This window comes from Trematomus bernacchii, unplaced genomic scaffold, assembly GCF_902827165.1.
Source record: "Trematomus bernacchii unplaced genomic scaffold, fTreBer1.1, whole genome shotgun sequence".
NCBI classification, from domain to species: Eukaryota; Metazoa; Chordata; class Actinopteri; order Perciformes; family Nototheniidae; genus Trematomus; species Trematomus bernacchii.
In genome coordinates this window covers 2,398,689-2,419,312 of record NW_022987609.1, presented here as the reverse complement: position 1 = coordinate 2,419,312, position 20,624 = coordinate 2,398,689, and the positions used below count along the sequence as shown (strand labels likewise).

General features: G+C 38.5%; 1 protein-coding gene across 1 annotated transcript; it reads right to left on the bottom strand.

Moving 5' to 3' along the window:
• Positions 1–7,571: 7,571 nt before the first annotated feature.
• On the bottom strand, positions 7,572–13,504 carry hsd17b10 (hydroxysteroid (17-beta) dehydrogenase 10). The gene is made up of 6 exons (XM_034131826.1): positions 13,380–13,504; positions 11,720–11,884; positions 10,308–10,472; positions 9,601–9,729; positions 8,460–8,568; positions 7,572–7,990 (listed from the first exon to the last, which is right to left on the bottom strand). Exons 1-6 carry the CDS (start codon positions 13,401–13,403, stop codon positions 7,800–7,802), a joined length of 783 nt encoding a protein of 260 aa, XP_033987717.1. The 5' UTR covers positions 13,404–13,504; the 3' UTR covers positions 7,572–7,799.
• Between the last annotated feature and the right edge of the window lie 7,120 nt (positions 13,505–20,624).

Below are 20,624 nucleotides of genomic sequence, written 5' to 3'. Positions count from 1 at the left end.
CACACACACACACACACACACACACACACTGCACGGAGGAGAAATGTTTGCTCTCACTTTTAGTTTACTGTAACTGTCGGTGCTGCAAAAAAGTACCTTTGAAAAAAAGGTTTCACTTCAACAGTTTATTTTAACAATCATATCACACTCTTATTTCTTGGTTTTTCAGCTTCTGTTCACCCTATGTCTGAAACCAGAGCCCAGTCTGCTCTGATTGGTTAGCTGGCCGGCTCTGTTGTGATTGGTCAACCTGCTTAGAGATGTTCCGCCCCTAAGCCTATCACATACGATGTGTATAAAAGTATAAAAGCACCCGTGTTACATAATTAGGTCACTGTGTTACATAAGTAAACCAAGAAGTCCAGTGGAGTTGTTTCAGGCAGGCAGGGGGGGAACTTTAGGATTTTAGCCTTTGCAGACCATTGACATGCTCAAAAACCTATATAACACACTACAGGAAAGGGAAAGCCCCCAAACATCATAACAGGGCCCTTTGAATGTATTTACTTTAAAGTACTGTCCAACATTAGGAAGCAAATTTGTTCGAATTTAGTGTTAGGGATAATATCAAAGGTTAAAGGTCAAGTGTTATAGTCAACATCATGCAACGTTAACATTCAACTTTCCCTATACATGTCTTGAATTTGAAAGATAATTACGAAAAATTAATAAAATAAAAGCGAATATATGAAAGTCAATGTTCTCTATAATGCACTAGAAAAGGTTATTCAGCTTTTCCTTTTTATACATCTCACTCAGGAGAAAATGATGACCATCTTGGATTTGTTTTACAATACATTTTGTGTGTCTTTGTTGAGCAAATAATTTACCATTGAACACCTAAATCCACCCTTTTGGAAGATCATAAAAATGTTCTCTAAAGCGTTTTTTTTTCTCTTTTGCTTTCTGTTACACAGGGAGGAGATCGACTCATTTTATTAAAGGCAAAAACTAAATATAGGAAGGTCAGTTGGGCTATATTGCTTTAAAGACCCTGCATTATGTTTTCAGGAATCATACTATGGCTGTTTGCTATCTGTTTTTATGCACTTATCTTTTTCAATCTTTTTGATATCTGTGTTTTGGATGGAGGACGGTTAATTATGACCCACCCACCCTAATGTCCACTCACTTTCATTTTCAGCTCTTTATAAAGACATTAGTTTCATGCTCCCAGTTCACTTCTTGCTCACTCGTTGACACAGAGCTCCTTCACATCGAGCAGACTCCTTCAGGTAAGTTATCTATTTAGTCAAGTTTATTATGCAAACAACATGTATAAATGCTTTATGTTAGGATTTATAGCTCATGATATAAACCAATTTGTGATTTATACGTTTGCTGTTTGCATCTAATTCAGAACTGGATACAAACATTTTTCACCTAATATAATATTTTAATTTCCATGACTAACATTATATTTCCAGTTGAGATGGTTCCCACAGAGAAACACTCTCTGATCTGCTGCCAACATTTCCTCTTTCTTTTTCAGAGAGAATAATAAACCGTGAGGATGGCAGGTACGCAACATCGTCTTTAAGTGCATTCTTCACTCGAAGAAATATACTATATTTAGGATTAACAGTTAGTTGATTTCAACTTTAGCGGGCTGATGTGTTTAAGTGTTAATCATACTAAATTGGGTTTTTAACCCTCCTGTTGTCTTCAGGTCAAATCTGACCGATTTACTACTTTCATCAATCATAACTTTTTTGTTTTACATTCGATTGCATTAAGGCTTTATGATATCCTTCACAGTAGACATTTGAACATATAAAATTGCTGATCACCACTTTCATTGAATTTTGGATGATTTAGTCAACTTTGTAACACCCATGGTGTTCCCGGTCAAACAAGACCGCCATAAAGAAAAGGACTTAGTAACCATCCGGATCAGATAAACACACACACACACACACACACACACACACACACACACACACACACACACACACACACACACACACACACACACACACACACACACACACACACACACACACACACACACACACACACACACACACACACACACACACACACACACACACACACACACACACACACACACACACTACACACACTAACACGAACACGAACACACACAAACACACACACATACTCTAGATGTGTTCCCCCCCCCTTATGTGCCCATCCCCCCACATGGATCACACCTGGCCCACGCAATACATGTTCATTGTCTATTCTTTGTATATTTACTGCAGTTTTTCATGTATACCAGTAGTCTGATACAATATTTACAGTTTGAAAGGGTGTTAAAGGACATTTGGTGGTGATTAATGGTTTTTGTGTTAATGTAATAGCAGTTAAAACAGGACCGGTCCAATTTGAACGCGAACACCAAAGTAAGGGGGGGAACGAAGACAGGGAGGGTGTACTTGCCTTAATACGTAAATAACGAATCAGTCTGTCTTTTTCAATAGTTCTCAGTCAAATGTAGTTTTTACTCCAAAAAGCTGTGACGTGTTAATATTGTAAATGTTGTAACGCTGAGAGCATAAAGAGCATCTGAACTTATATTTGAATATGTGTTTCGTCTATATAACATAACGATTAAATGCATGTCTCTTTGTTCATGTTTCCTATGATCCATCTGGAATAGTGAACATGATCAACACGTTTGACCGGCCTGGCAAAGCTTTTGCTGAAGGTACCTATGCAGATACCGACACGTATGCAGTTGGACTTGAGGATAAACCTGGTAAACGTTTCCCCAAGGCCGGAGCCACAGCATCTGCAGGAGTGGGTCATGCAGGAGCTGAATGGAGCATTTTTGAAGCTGAGGCCAAAGGGCCCAATGCCAGCGCCGGAGCGGAGGCCTCTGCAGGGACTCTCAGTGCTTCAGCCTTCGCCAGAGCAGGACTGGGCAGTGCTTCAGCCACTGCTGGTCCTTTGAAAGCTACAGTCGGTCTGTCAGTAGACACCGGTGTCAGTGTTGGTGCTGGTAGTGTAGAGGGAAAGTTGCTGGGCTGTGGCATCTCTGTTGGCCGTAAAATGGGCTTTTCTCTGTTCGGCACTGGGATTGAATTTGAATTATGGTAGAATGTGTTGACAAGTTTATGACAAATGCATCTCTTTATGATTGTGCTCTCTGTTCCAATTATTTGACGCAATTATAATTAAGACTTGCTTGTGCAAATGTATGACTTCACTGCAGATTAAGCATTGTTTAATAATAGATGTGTACTGCTTTAATATAACATAAGCTAAATGTAATGAAAAACACTGATATAATAATGACATTAGGAACCTTTATGAAACTACAGTGCAAATATGATTGTTCCTTTTCCTGCCAACAACATCATGTAACGCCTTCCAATCAACTTCATCTTGGCTTGTTGACAATAAACTTCTCTGACACTCAAGCAATGTTTTTTTACTCCTTATAAATACTATACTGTTGTATAAACAATAAAGCTATAATGGTATTGTTAAACAATACATATTTTAAAATAATATGCTTATTAAGACAAAAAGCAAAAGGAAATCAGTGACATCATTTTTTGTTAACACGTTGCACCCGTCACTTACAGTATCTGTGTTGCAGTATATGACTCTCTTTATGTAATCATCTTCAACTAGTATGGATAATTAGCAGGAGGATGTCAGTATAATATAAGAAGCAGACTTTGTTCACAAACTGTTATGCTAGCTGTTAAATAAATCAACACACAGCTTTGTGTTAATGTAAGCATTTACTTTAGTAATGTTATATGTTTTTACTTATCATATAGTAGTCATGTATTTGTAAAAGGTAAAATGCCAATTTAGGACCCTGAATTATTTTAGAGGTGTGATGATCAGATAATTCACCTGAAATCCAGACATGCCAACTTCACATAATGCAGCCATATCTTTATGTTTTTATTGGTTGAAAAAGCATTGGGGGCAATTGGCTTCAGAAAGGGTCTTCGGGGTATCTGCACTATCAAAGAAGAAATGTAATGACTTTTAGAACTTTTGAATACCTCTTAAAAGGAAGAAAAATAAACTATAACCGTGTCAAATCAAAATCAATATATTAGACTGCAGTAAAGAACATTACTGAGCTTCACTGAATTTTAATAACTTAAATATTTGGTTTTCTCGTCCCCAATATCAGCGCTTAAATCAGGGTTGGATTAAAAAAAAATCTTGAAATGCAGATCAGAGACATACAAGTACCTCCATTTACCAAGGGGATTGTACACAACCTGTTTAACTTACATTTAAATAAGTATAAGATGGAAAACGCTAAATAAGCAACTCTCATACATTCTGCCCCGGATTGAATTAAATGCTCCTAAAATTACATTTTAAGCAAATGTGTGATATCAGTATGATTTAGAAGACGTTGTAGGCGAATATAACATGTCATCTTTGAGGATTAAGAACAGAAACTTTGCATTAGATCAAACCCATCTGAGGTTTTTTTATTATCTCGATTAGTTTACAAAACAACCAAAGTTCATAAAGTACTGCATTGAGCTGAATGATGTATAGACATTTATTACACACATATGCAAGATTCTATTTATTTCTTTTTGTTATAACTGGAACTGGCAGAGCGATAATCCTTCAGTTGTTGCAGAGGAAACAGTTGCTAGATGTATGCTTTGTAAGTCGCAACATCACGAACATAGAGTCTAGTAGTATCTATGCAACTACACCATTATACACATTTAAATCTATATCACACCTGCCTGCAAACACGCACGCACGCACGCACGCACGCACGCACGCACGCACGCACACACACACACACACACACACACACACACACACACACACACACACACACACACACACACACACACACACACACACACACACACACACACATACACACACACATACTCTAGATGTGTTCCCCCCCCCCCCCCCTTATGTGCCCATCCCCCCACATGGATCACACCTGGCACACTCAATACATGTTCAGTGTCTATTCTTTGTATATTTACTGCAGTTTTTCATGTATACCAGTAGTCTGATACAATATTTACAGTTTGAAAGGGTGTTAAATGACATTTGGTGGTGATTAATGGTTTTTGTGTTAATATAATTAGTTATCAGTTAAAACAGGACCGGTCAAATTTGACTGTGAACACCAAAGTAAGGGGGGGGGAAACGAAGACAAGGGTTAAAAGGGCATAAAGGACCGATGTAACATTAAAAGTCTGTACAAGAAAAGAAAAGAAACCAAAACTAAGGTGGGGTGAAGCCAGTTAATGGGGTGGCAGGCTTAAGTGCCCTACCCACCACAGAGAGAGGAGGAGGCTCAGTCCATTAGTGCGCTGATCTTCATCTCAAGGGAGCACAGGGTTGAGCTGCATTCAAGAGCACTACTCACTGCACAAAGAACATTGCATTTCATCGGAGACATACAATTAATTAAGTCTAATAATCTGGAGATTTTTAAATATTAAAAAAAATGTCATGTTGTACTTGCCTTAATACGTAAATAACGAATCACTGTCTTTTTCAATAGTTCTCAGTCAAATGTAGTTTTTACTCCAAAAAGCTATGACGTGTTAATATTGTAAATGTTGTAACGCTAAAAGCATAAAGAGCATCTGAACTTATATTTGAATATGTGTTTCGTCTATATAACATAAAGATGAAATGCATGTCTCTTTGTTCATGCAGTTGTGAAAGAGGTTGCTGACGTTTGTGAAGCTGGAATATTGGAGATCATCAACACGTATGACCGGCCTGCTGATGCTTTTGCTAAAGGTGCCTATGCAGATACCGACACGTATGCAGTTGGATTTGAGAATAAACCTCGTAAACGTATCCCCAAGACCGGAGCCACAGCATCTGTAGGAGTGGGTCGTGCACGAGCTGAATGGAGCATTTTTGAAGCTGAGGCCAAAGGGCCCAATGTCAGCGTTGGAGCGGTGGCCTCTGCAGGGACTCTCAGTGCCGAACTCTTCGCCAGAGCAGGACTGGGCAGTGCTTCAGCCTCTGCTGGTCCTTTGACAGCTAAAGTCGGTCTGTCAGTAGACACCGGTGTCAGTGTTGGTGCTGGTAGTGTAGAGGGAAAGTTGCTGGGCTTCACTGAATTTTAATAACTTAAATATTTGGTGTGTGATATCAGTATGATTTAGAACAGGGGTTCCCAACCTTTATTGTGCCAAGGACCGGTAGATACATTAAAAAAAAAATCGCGGACCGGTTGTCAATTATAACTGATTTTAATATTTACTCACCACCAGCAGGTAGCAACAGAGGCTAATTGTATGTAACAGCCTGAACAAATACTAGAACAATATGCATCCAAAACATATTAACGTTTAAAAAAGAAAAGAACCGGTGTTGTTTTTTGGTTTTTCGGAAAACCAAAACGGGAAAACAGATAAATCAACGTTTTGGTTTTGTTTGTATGATTTACGGATAATCCAGTGAATGCTGGGGAAACGAGGAGAAAGCGCATTATGAAGGAGATGTACGGTCGCCAGGGTGTGTGTGTGTGTGTGTGTGTGTGTGTGTGTGTGTGTGTGTGTGTGTGAGAGAGAGAGAGAGACACTGGCATTTGTTTTCAGAAGATATTATGATAGTGTCGTTCGTTCCGGTGCACTCCCGACAGCATTTAGCACTACATCGAGATTAAGATTAAACTAATTTATTTTGGGAACAGCCGCATATATGCCGGTGTCGGACAGACACAATCACACCGAACACACAGAGCTGAGCTGAGCAGAGCACATACACACACATCATGCGCCTTGGTGACTGACTGGACATCTCCTTCATAAAACTAATAAAAGGGGGAGTAATCGGGCAGTTCGATGTGTGTGTGGTTAACACGTAGCAGCCTGCAGTCACTTTTAAACTGTTCTGATTAACACAGCGAAGGCGGTGCGTAAAAAGGCACAGCTCTTTACCGAGTACGTCCCGCTGCCTCCTGATGCTGAAGCCATTTCATGAAGGAGGGTTTCCTTCTATAAAACAGCTGCGGGCAGCAGATACCGTGAGAGTCCCGGACATTAATTCATAGATCAAGGCAGACTGGTTTACTCTCCTGTTTTGCCAATCCGGTGCTTAAACAAATAGCTCTACACCCCTGGCCGACATGTCCTTAAAATGAAGTCAGAGTTTGAAATATATCTCAAATAATGTATGCACCACCATTTCCCCACATAAACATAACAGTCTGCAATCAAACTGTTGTCTCCTGTGCGCTCCTCTTCCTACTTGGCGCACCGGTAACATGCTCGTGCGCACAAGAGGCTGAGACCTTAGGCTGAGCCGCCAAATCCCTCGGAACATCATAAAAGACATTTTCAACCGTTTTCTGGTGAAAGATTAACTAGCTACTGGATGAAATAATATGACTGGTGGCATAGGTGCGAAAATTAAACAGTTTTTGAAAAAAATATTATGATAAAATATTTTTATATATTTATAATTCTGCAAATATTACGATAAACTCACAGCTATTTCGCGGCCCGGCAGTAACACCTCCGCGGCCCGGTACCGGGGGTTGGGAACCCCTGATTTAGAAGACGTTGTAGGCGAATACAACATGTCATCTTTGAGGATTAAGAACAGAAACTTTGCATTAGATCAAACCCATCTGAGGTTTTTTTATTATCTCGATTAGTTTACAAAACAACCAAAGTTCATAAAGTACTGCATTGATCTGAATGATGTGTACAGACATTTATTAAACACATTCACGCAAAGATGATACAAATTAGTTCATTCAGTTTATATGTCCTATAGAAAGCTTTCTACAACAGAATTGCACGAGGCAGAAACACACAATGACACTCGGACGTAATAATGTTCTCCTGATCTCAGGGCTGCATGCGGATGGCTCCGTCCAGCCTGATCACCTCGCCGTTGATCATTGGGTTCTCCGCCAGGGACGTCACCAGGTGGGCAAACTCAGCGGGGTCTCCCAGGCGGGGGGGGAAGGGCACCTGGCGTGCGAGGAAGGAGCGCACCTTCTCTGGAAGACCAGCCAAGAGGGGCGTGGAAAACAGACCTGGAAGAAAAAAAAAGAGAACATGTTTTAGTATCCAAGAAAATGTCAGTTTAAAATCAGTGATCTTTGTGATTAGATCAAATTAAGACCTTTTTGAACATTAAAACATAAATATACATGTTCAAAAAGGTAGTATGAGAAATGTTTCTCATACTACCTCTTTTCACCCTCTGTCTGAAACCAGAGCCAAGTCTGCTCCGATTAGTTAGCTGCTTAAAAGATGTCCCGCCCCTTATCCTATCAAGAACAATGTATTGAAGCACTAGCCAATAGAGTGGTGCAGTGATGACGTATTTGTGTAGGCCGACCCGGAACTTTAGGATGTTAGTCTTTGCAGACCATTTACATGCACAGAAACATATAACACACTACAGGAAAGGGAAATCCCTAAAGCATAATAGGGCCTCTTTAACGATACTGAATCAGCAGCAACACATGACTTCTAACCAAACCTTCATTTTACACTAACCGGGTGCTATGGTGATGACTCTGATGCCCATGGGGGCCAGATCTCGTGCGATGGGGAGGGTCATTCCAACGATGCCGCCTTTAGAAGCTGAATATGCTGCTTGGCCGACCTGGAGAGAAGAGGGAGAGCAAAATAAAGAGGAGAATCGGAGCGAACACCAAAGCCTCATCTCAATACCCCTCCTCGACTCCTCCTTCCCCTCACTCGCGTCCCTTCCTTTCGTCTTAGCTCCGCCTCCGTAAGATGCGAGCGAGAGACACGAGGACAGAGGAGTCCTCAGGTATTAATTGGGATGTCCTCGTTCACTCAAACGACGTCTGTTAATGATGACATGTGCACAGCTGTATCCCCTCTCATCGGGCTTAACTGAATAACCTTTAGAACCGGCCCATTTCTTGTTAAATATTTATTTAATCTTTCTCTTGTTAGTCAAGGAATTCAATGTATGATGGTTGGTCCTGCTTTTGTGTTCCGTTTTGGTGTAAAATGTACATTTCAATAAAATTATAATTATAATAATGTGAAAGCCTTTACTCTGAACATGTGTGTCCTGTAGATCCCCACATTCACCAGAAACCCACATTCAGGACTGTGAATTTTAAATAATTTAACTCCTGAATATTTTAACACAAAACAAAACAAATAATTGTTATTTATCAAGATCTAGCCATTTATGAAATAGCTTTCTTCATAGCTATGTTTTAGTGACGTTCAAGATCATTAAACATGACTTAAATTGTTAGTATAACCTTAAGAAATGAATTGCACATAATAATTCCCACGGAGCTGTGAGCACTTATACATTTATGTGACGCTTTTCCACTCATTCTTCCAGTTCTCCGTTTTCCTCTCTTGAAATCGACCAGCTGTGAAGGTGGGGGCGGGGCTTTTATACGCGAGTAGTGAAAACACTTCCGCGTAGTCTGCTCTCGTGTATCCTCCCTTTCGTCTCCTCCCGCACCCCTCCTCCCTCACCCCTCCTCGACTCCTCTGTGTGCATTTCAGCTATTGGGACATCCTTCAACATGGCGTGTCTTGATCGATTTCCGGGTCAAGTCCCGGAGGAGGGGAAGAGAGGAGTCGAGGAGGGGTATTGAGACGAGCCTCAAGTCATTTATTTTACGTGTGTGTTTGATAGTACCTGTCCGTCAAAGGCTGCCACGCTGGCTGTGTTGATGATGCAGCCTCGGTGTCCATCGGCATCAGGCTCGTTCTTCCCCATCTCCCCCACCGCCAGACGGATCACATTAAAGGTTCCTCCAATGTTCACCTGCAGGGAACACAAAGAGAAGTCTAGTGAAGGAGGAAGTATTCAGATATTTAGTCAAGTGATAGTATTTATAACACTTTGAGATGCCTCACTAATAGTAAAGTCCTGCATTCAAAACCACAAGACCAACACACGCAATACAGACCATAATAACTTTCTGCTGTAATACCACTGCTTATCTGCAATATACACTTCAGTTCTTACAATTTGATAATGTTTCCGGCTCTTTCAATAGTTGATTAGGTTCACTCATTTATAAAAAAAAGAACTGCACTATATGTTTTTACCATGGTGTATTTATTCGTTTTATTTAATAATGTGGTGGATTTTTTATTTATCAAATGTGGATAAAGAATCAAACCATCCAGCTTTCTTTGACGATAGCCTGAAGATAGGGAAAGGAGCATTCTGGCAGTAATGGATTATTATCTTATAAAAGGTCATCATATAGAAAAACAGCCCTGTTGTCTGTGATCAATTTCCAGCCTAAAATTACATTCCACGACTGAAAGGGTAATAGAAATATAACTTTTCTTTTTACTTATGTTGAATGCATCCCTTCCTTGCGTACATCTTACATTGATCACGCGCTGGAAGTCCTTCAGGTTGTGTGCGGTCTTCTTGTTGAAGTTGTACGTTTTCACTGCGACAGCGATGCCGGCACAGTTCACCGCGAGGTCCAGCTTCCCAAACTTCTCTGTGGCCAGAGACACGGCCGACTGCACCTCTTCCTCCGACGTCACCTGACAATTCAATCAAGCCTGAGATTAATATCACCCACCACACATGTGTAAATATATACAGTTTAAATGCATCAAAAGAAGAAGTACATTTGTTGGTTTCATTTGTATGCAAGCAACTGTGAACAAAAACAGGTCTGGCATAAATCTTCATACATTTGGAGCTTGAATTTTGGAACACACAAACACAGAGTTGGACGTTGTGTGAGCGCCCTCTGCTGAGCGTTAAACAAACTCAGTAATTTCAGTAACACACACACACACACACACACACACACACACACACACACACACACACACACACACACACACACACACACACACACACACACACACACACACACACACACACACACACACACACACACACAGCACACACACACACACACACACCACACACACACACACACACACACACACACCACACACACATCACACACACACACACACACACACACAACACACACACACACACACACACATACACACACACACACACACTACACACACACACACACACACACACACACACACACCACACACACACACACACACACACACACACCAACCACACCACACACACACACACACACACACACACACACACACACACACACACACACACACACACACACACACACACACACACACACACACACACACACACACACACACACACACACACACACACACACACACACACACACCACACACACACGTTGTGTGAGCGCCCTCTGCTGAGCGTAAAAACTCAGTAATAATGCAATGCATAGCCCTTCCACTTTTTAATTCTGATATATTGCACATATTTTTTTTTTTTTTTTTAAGTGTAATTTCTCATACTGTTTTGAATATTTATATATTTCTTGTCAAATGTTATAACAGTCCTTTTTAATCCCCTTTATGTATGCACCATTTTACACCAAAGCAAATTCTTTGTATTCGTGAACCTACATGGCAAAAAACCTAGTTCGATTAAAACTTATTTTATTAATAAAAATACGAATGAAATCAATCCCTGTTTTAAAATAACCATTAATTAAATGTTCAGCAATAGCTGTTAATACAAACATACACAATGTATCTATCACTCTATATAGTCGTTTTTCTTGCCAGAGGAAGAGTCTAACATTTGAATTCCACCTCCAGACCATTTTTAAAGTATGTAGACAATACTCAGGACTTGAATGGTATTGTAAATGCATTTTGATTTTGAATGAATGATTGTTTCTGGTAAGTTTTGGCCTCACGTCAGCAGGAGCGAAGGCACAGCGGGCCCCCAGACTGGCTGCCAGGGCGGCTCCGTCAGAGGAGGGCAGGTCCAGGATCACAGCGGACGCTCCCATCTGGATCAGACGCTCCACGGTGGCCCGGCCCAAACCCGACGCACCGCCCGTCACCAGACCCACCATACCCTACCCAGCATGCACATGGAGGGACCAGCGGGAGGAGGGGGGTTGAAGATATAGGAAACACAAGAAATAAAAAAAAATTCATTAGGAAAAACATATGGAAAAATACAGGTCAGAGGAAGACGGGTGAAAAAAGCAACGCAATGATTAAATTCACACATTTGTGACCAAAGAATATTTGACATTTTTAATCCAACATTTGGTCTAAATTCTTTAAATCTAATACAGAAATACTAATTCAGTTTTCATCATATCGAAAGTCACTTATTAATAGTGAGGATTCATGAAAAACGGGGGGGGAAATGCTAATGTGTTGTTCGTTTAACGTCTTGTAAAAATGTCTACACTTCACCTGTATGCATATCTTGGATGATGATTAAATGTTTTTCATGTCAGATATTTTTTACACTTCACCTTAGCGCATATATTTGATATTCTGCTTGAAAAATGAGGAAAAACTCCAACATTGTGTTCATTAAATCTCTTTTTTACTCATTTCATAAGGCAAATGTACATGATTTCAAAGCTTGAAAATGTACTCAATATTTTAAGTAAGTCTAAATAATGTTTCACCAAAGAAATAATTATAGAAAAGAGAGATGAATGGAACTTCCTTTCATATCTTGGAAGTGTTGTTTATATATTAAAGGTAGGGTAGGTAAGTTTGAGAAACCGGCTCGAGATCGCTAGAATTTGAAAATACACAACCGGAGAAAATCTGCCACTTCCGCAGGTCTCCCTTGTAAAAGACATCGTTGATCTCAATGGGATTTTTAACCTGGATAAATAAAGGCTACATACATACATACATAGAGCCCCTCCTCCAACACACACAAACGCGCACATGACCAATGAGGGCACGAGATAAGTTTGTGCACAGATGAAGGCTGACAGGCAGGTAGGCCATCCAGTTATTTTAGCCGGGCCGGCTAAAATGATTGGTTGTGCTTTTTACAGTATTACGGCTTCCACAGAAGACATTTTTTTATGGCTTTTTTGTCAAAGCACTTAAGATATTCATTGCTATCGGGATGTTAAGAGCATTCCATGGAATATAACAAAAAGTGTATCTCGAGCCGGTTTCTCAAACTTACCTTTAAGACATCAATGCTTTTTTATTTATGCAAATATATATGTGATACTTTTTTAACCACTACAAAACACTCAATTAAAGTACAAATACCTGGGTGTTTTTACCTCAGTAAAGCACTTGAGTTAAAACTACCTAGATATAAGTAAAAATGACACTAAATAATACATAATTTATTTTGTGGATTAGGTGAAAACAGTGATGTAAGAAGCTGCGTTGTGGATTCATTGATTCCCAACATGTTAGCTTCACAATTAAACTTCTGAACTACGACGAAAACAAACTAACGAAGGATAAAAAACTCACATAATGTACAACACAAGAGCAATAACATAGTTAAAGATCAAATTCTCACAGAGTAAATAATGTCAGTGCTGCAGTGTGAAGACTTATGTTTTTATTTCTCACCTTGACACACCGAATGTTCGCCATGTTGCTTTATGTGATTCTTCTTCTTCTTCGTCTTTTTCTGCTGGTTTTTCTTCTTCGTGAGTTTCTTTTTGGCAGTTGGCAAACCACACCCCCAACTGGTGACTTTTGTGTTGTGGCTCAGAACTGAAATAAGATGAAAAAATGCACTAAAACATTCAAATTAAATTAAATAAAACGACAAAAATAGAAATGAATTAAATAATTAAATACATATATATATTTTAAATAACTCTGACATTTAAATAATATAAAAACATTGAATGAAATGATAATGAAATAATATATAATATGATATCCAAGAACCCCAAAATAGATAACATTGATCTCCTGAACATATATTTGAAAAAAAAATGTCATTCATGAATTTGATCCCTGAGAGCCCAAATCTGTTTTTAATCAATAAATATATTCTACAATTATTCATGAAACATGGTAAGCCTTCCTGTTGCAAATGATGTGCTGCAGTGCAATCCTGTACACCCACATAGTATTGGCAATTATATTTTCATATGTAAAGCATTTGTCAACTAAAAAAATAAACAGTACCAAAAAAGAAAAACATTTAATTTTGTTTTATTAAATAGCTGATATTGTTTTAGGGGAGGGGTCCACCTGGTTCTGGTTTAGCCAATCAGTGAGCCGTTGAGGGAACAACCCACAGATGTCGTCTAATCACAGCAGCTCAACTGAAGGTTATATGTCCAGTGTTTAACCTTTAGATAAAGTAATATAGATGTAATCAAAAGTTATAGACATGCATTAAAAAGGTGTACTTCATTGAAAGTACAAATGCATTAAAATAAAACTGCTCATCGGCATAGAAACTAATTTCAGCATAATGCATTATACAGAATTATAATCCTTGATACATTAATCCCTCATTTTAATTACTTGATATACCGTTGGACAGCTTGTGATTTGCACAATGATTAATCGTTTTATCTGTAATCTTTAGTATTAAATCATCTTGTCGTTGATTATAATGCATATTACAAATCTGAAAGGGTAAGGTAACTATTAAAGTGGTGGAGGAGTGTAGAGTAATAGAAAATGTAAATCCTTGAATGCTTTTGACTCAGGATACAAATGCCCCCCACAAATAAAAAAATCCCAAATGACAAAACACACAAATCATTCAGTTACGTCGTTTATTTCAAAATGGATGCAAAAATACAGAATTTAATATATTAGATATTTCTATACTCAAATTAAGAATCCATCCTTATGAACAGGTTCAATATAAATCCTGATTTCGGGGACAATGTTACCAACTGGAAGTGAATCAAAAAGAGAAATGTATATTAATCATGGACAGCTTTGATTAATTAATTGACAGAAATGTTTTTTTTTTATTTAATTCAATGCCTTCAGACATTTTAAACAACTACAATTCTGATAGCAGCTTTGACACTTTTTATACTCACTGTAAACTGAATATTTTGGGGTTTAAGATTGTTAATACAAACACCAAACTAATCCATGTAATAATCTGCAGAAAAATCTGGTATGTTCAGGTTCAGGTTCTTTATTTGTACCCGTAGGTAGATTTTGTTTGCAGAGAAAAAGACGAGGGATCCATCCTGACGCACTCTAAAAACAAACACAAACCACAGACACATCTCTAATAAAAGGACTAATACAAAGTACAATTACACCCTGCTCCGTCAAATCTCAATACATATGTTGCAGCTCTAATACAGTTTTACATCACAGAGGAGAGAAGCTGAAACAAATTAATTGTTGTTAAAACAGAGTGATTCCTGTTATTTAATTATTACAATAATTGCAGAAGAATTTGTCAAGTAAATCCAAAAAAATGACAAACTAATCATGCAATACCCACTTTTTACAGAGAATCTAACAAGGGTGTACCGGTCTTCACGCGCTGCAGGAGCTGGTTATTTTGCCGCATTGTGGAAGGCAGTAAGTTGTACAGTTGTATCTCCAAAAAAGGGGTTGAAATATCCCAAACCCCACAACAACACAACTTACTACCTCAACACAGCGCAGCTAGACACACGCCAGCAGAATAAAACCAGCTAAATTAAACCAATGTAATCTTGGGAGCAGTGCTGGTCAACCGATGGCAACAGAGGCTTCAGTCACCGTGGCAACTGAACGCAAGATTCTGATAGGCTGCCGACGGTCTCCATCGTGGAGGTGATGGTTTAGGTTGCCGTGAGAAAGACAGTAGGCTGTATAGTTATCTCCCAGATCTGGTGTGATCCTAAAACTATACAAACTACTACCTCATCCCACAACTCCCCTTTCTTATCTGGAGACAAAAATCATTACAATATATTTACAGCAAATAAATCTGTCCCCCGTTATCTAGTAGTCATTTATTTCGATCCTTATTTTTCTAAAAGAATGCACATAGAAATTAATAATAAGCATGAGAGGGATAGTAGTGGATGGGGGCAGCCACAAAACATATTTTAGCAGCTTAAAACAAATATCTATATTAATTTTAGTCTGACTTTTATTATAATATTTTCACTGCTTTACCTTACCGTTTCAGACGTGGAATGATATCCTATACACACACCACCAGACTTCATTAACGTAAATAGACATTTTACCAAGCAAAATGTGCAGGGTTTGCTGGTCTACCAGTGCTCTGATTGGTTAGTTAGAGTAATTGTGTGATTTTGGTGAATCCGAACGTACCCCTTTGAACACCAAAGTCAAACAGTAAAACAACAAACTCACTAATGAAGATAAAGGGTAGATTAGCGGATCCTGTGTTTCACAAAGTAAAAATTACCTGTTTTGTTAATGGAGTCTGGTGGCCTCCAAGAAAGAAAAAGAATGCCTTTAATTGCCTGTGAGAAAGGGCTGTCTTAAACAAAGTAAAGCAGTACAAATATTCGGTTTTTTAAAAAGTTGGATGACATTTTCTTTTTTTCTAATGCCCCCATCCACAGCAGTACATTGCTCTGCTCTTTTACTCTGGTTCTCCAAACTGGGGGCGTGCCGACCACCATACATCAACTATTGAGAAATAATCATAAAACTTCTCCTAAAATTATCAGAACTAGGCCTTTACAAACCAAATTCTAATATGTGTCTATTTCACTATACTAAGGCTATACAAAGAAGAACAAAACCACACGTTTCACACACTATAATTCGTTTTCTATTTTACGTATTTAGACTTTGTATTGAAATATGCATAGTGAACTACACATTATGTATTCCTCGTCTTAACCATTATACAAGTTAACCTCTTTTACAGATTAACAGCTTTTCACATTTGTCCCTTCCCTTCATGTATTTAACATTCCTATTCACCTCAATTCAAACTGGCTCTATTATTCCAAACAACCACAAAATACCACATTAAGCTTTTTACATTATCCGTGCAGCTTCTTGCTAATTTCTGTTAAATTATATCTGACAAGGAGGACAGTAGTGAAAGAATAAAGATTTTAGAGAACAGAAAAGGAGACCAATCCTTCAGAAAAATGTTAAGCCTACTTCTCAAGATGCTTCCTCTCCTTGAGAAGGGTCTCCAGTGGCAGGCCTAGGGGACAAAAACAACATAAAACATGCTATAAAAAGGTGCAGGACATGACGAGCTGGCCTCACCACCAACGCACATCCAGCAGCAATCAATGAGCCGCCGCTAACATGGTCTGCTGGTAGCTAGTACCCTCAATCAGGTGAGGCTAACAGGCTAAACCTGGACACCTTCATAGCCTTACAAGCTCTTTAGCTGCTTAGCAAATAAACATGTATCAACATTAACAATACATATATTAAATTAGTACGAATTAAAACCCTGTTGCAGAGTGGTTAGTTTAGCTTTTAAATGCAGCAGAAGCCCTGGAAGTCAGCTAGCCCGCTAAGCTAGCCCAACAGTGTTAACTAGCTGACAGCTAACAGGAATTGGCGGTTCTCGAGCTCCCGGTCCTCCCGGTCCTCCCGCCCCGCTGTCACGTCCTCCGGTCTCGCTTCCTCCTGCTGCTGCTGCCGAGGTGTCTGTGCTGGTTCGCCTGGATCAGCACCGGTTATCGATGTGAGGCTCGCAGCGGACGTTACTCGTACACGGTACCGACATTTCTGAGCAGAAGTATCGCAGCGAAATGTTTCGATGCCTCGCTTCACCACGCCAAAAATCACGTGACCAACCCCTGAAAACGAGGCCTAGTGACGTCACGATTGTGTCAGAGAGTTTATTTTTATTTTTATTCAATAAAATAATAATAAAAATAAAAATGATACAATTAAAATAAGAGGGATTTAATATAACAATAATAATGATAGTTAGAATAATAGGGATTTTATACAACTTTATATAGGACTTTATAATACAAATTGAGCACTTTTTAATATGTATTTATTTAAAAAAAACTAAATACAGATAGGAACACTTAATATAGGGAGCTAAAATAAAACTTAAACAACTGTATAAAGAAACAAAGGATGCACAAATTAAGTCAATTTTAATATAAATATTATTATTCATATATTCATCTTTTATTATTTAAAATTCTAGGCATAGATAATAATTGTATTCAAAATAATAATAATAATAATAATAATAATAATAATAGTGTATACACTATATATAGAAACATAAATAAAATCAATTTTAATAAAAAAAAAAAAAGGGTTGGGGTTAAAACACTAGGAATAGATAAGTACAAAAAGAATATACTGTAAGGAGCAAAGACTAAAAAAATAAGGATGTAGAACAAAGCACATTTTTGAAATGGAAAATAAATGTACTTAAGTACCGTACTTGAGTAAATGTAGTTGTAACCTTCCACCAATGACATTTATTAATATTTTTGAATGAAGGACTTTTACTTGTTATGTTGTATTATGTGTGGTACTGATACTTTAAAGTGGACCTATCATGCTATTCTTAGGCAATAGCATAGGTCTCAGATATATAAAAAACATGTCTATGAAGTGTTTTGCTCAAAATACCAAACAGATCACCCATTCTAGCCATGCCTCATATCCCTCTATTTCACTTCCTGTTTCAAAAGGGCTGATTTGGGGTATAAAGCTTTTTAAAAATAAAATAATTGATAAAAAATAAAAAAGGAGGGGGCTGAGCTCATGCGGGACCCGGCAGCTACTGTCTAAATTAAATACTGCGGTGATGAAACGCCATATCATGGATTATCAAGGATTATTTCTGAAACAGTATGGAGCTCAAAGGCTTTCTCTCTAGCCGGTTATACCACAAGGTGAGTTCCTTTTTATATCCAGCTTCTTCACACACATGCTCTCCAATACAGGTTAGCTCTGAGTGTTAGCGATGCTAATGTAACACCGACCATATTACGTCCAAAACAGTCGGGCATTGTTTCTGATAGCAACTTTCTGATAGTGCCGGGATATTACGTCATATCGGACACAAATCTGGATCAGCTCCGTTGTAGCCCCGTTTTTAGAGATTTGGGTACGGAGGAAAGGAGAGAGGGTTTTATTTTCTGACACTGCGTGAGTTCCCCGACACACCGGGGACACGTATCTATGTATAAAAGACATCAAAAAGTGCATTTTGCATGATAGGTCCCCTTTAAATGAGGTAAAGGACATGACTTCTTCCATCACTAATTAAGATATTCATAAAATTCACAATTATCAAATCAGTTTTCACGCAATTAAAATGATTGCTGCATTTCTTTTATTCCATATAGACTATAGCAATCATACTGAAGTCCAATATGTTTTCCAGCTTTCATAAACGAAGCTTAAGTACCTATACATTTAAACATGTCATACAAAAAGACACTAGACTCCAGAAATACTTTTTTTACTAAAAGAATAAATTTTATTTCAGCACTGTAAGTCATTTCCCAACCAGTACAAACATGACTGCCATCTGTGTCTCTTTCTGAACCTTTCCTCCCCTCCCTCTGTGAGATCAGACCACCAACAGCCAGACAAAAAATTTAAAAAAAAAAGCTTTCTTTTTTCTCATCTTTCCACAAACAGTCCGGTGCTTCCATAATGCTAACAATGATGACAAATTATACCGACCATAATTATAACAGCAATAATGATGATAATATTTCTATAACAATAATATTATGGATAAATTTAACCCTTTTCGTTGCACAGGTAGTTTTGGGTGGATACTGTAGTACATGCATTGGTACATTTGTGGCTAAGGGCCAAATCGTGACAAAACAAAATAGCCAATAATGATCAACTTGAACCCATTTTTTGGGACTCCATTGGAGGGGGGGGGGGGGGAGGGGGGGATTATACTGGAGCTTGGGGGCTGTTGAGGGAGGGTTTGGCAGTGTAGAGAGAGACAGACATATTAGGGACCTTTATTCAATCAGGACAAAATGCTGTGAGAACCCTGCAAATAGATCAGAACAGGAACAACACAGCCGATGACCCCTTTCCACATTCTGTATGACAGACAATAACACTGTTTGACTTCTACAATACAACATAGCACACTTATATTCTTCTGGGACTTTTGGTTCTCTTCAACATTGTCGAGCTCCTCAAGAGGCGCTCCCATTTGTGTCGGCTGTGAGGCAAGATGCCTTTACTATCCGCTGGACAACTCTTATCATTTCAGTCAGAGAAGGTGAATTTTCCTCTTGACACTTCAGCTGAGAGCAGGAAATTAATCAGAAATGCATTGAATTGATTGTTTCTGATGTCATTTTCTCAATTAACTAATTCATAGTTGAATGAATAACATTAAAAAAAATAAGTTTCACAATTTCCATGCAAAAAGTCATGAACAAATCCACGTGGCAACTAGGAAATACTTTCAATTAATATGCCCTTCCTTTATTGTTTGTCTTAATGTTAGAATAAATAAATAAAAAGGCCTGTTGAGAAAATGCTTGGAATTTTTGCTCCAACATTTTATCTAAATTAACAAAAAGGTAGTATATAGTTGCAGATTTGTTCATAGATTAACCTCTAATCTATGAATTACCTTCACCAAGGAAATGTTTTCAGATTGGTTTCTTTGTAGGCAGGTTTACAAAAATTAATAATTATCCTGAAACTTGGTGGAAGGGTGCAGTATGGGTCTTAGAATACGATTGTTGATCTTAACAATCATAAATGATTTCTTAGTTGCACTTCACATTTCATATGCCATGTATTTAGAGACTAAATAATCTCAGATTTGTGTTTTGAGGAAAATCCAGCCACATTCAGAATATCCATGCCCACGTATGAAGAGACTCAGATCAGCAAAAAGTTGCCCTTTCAATCCGAGTCTGG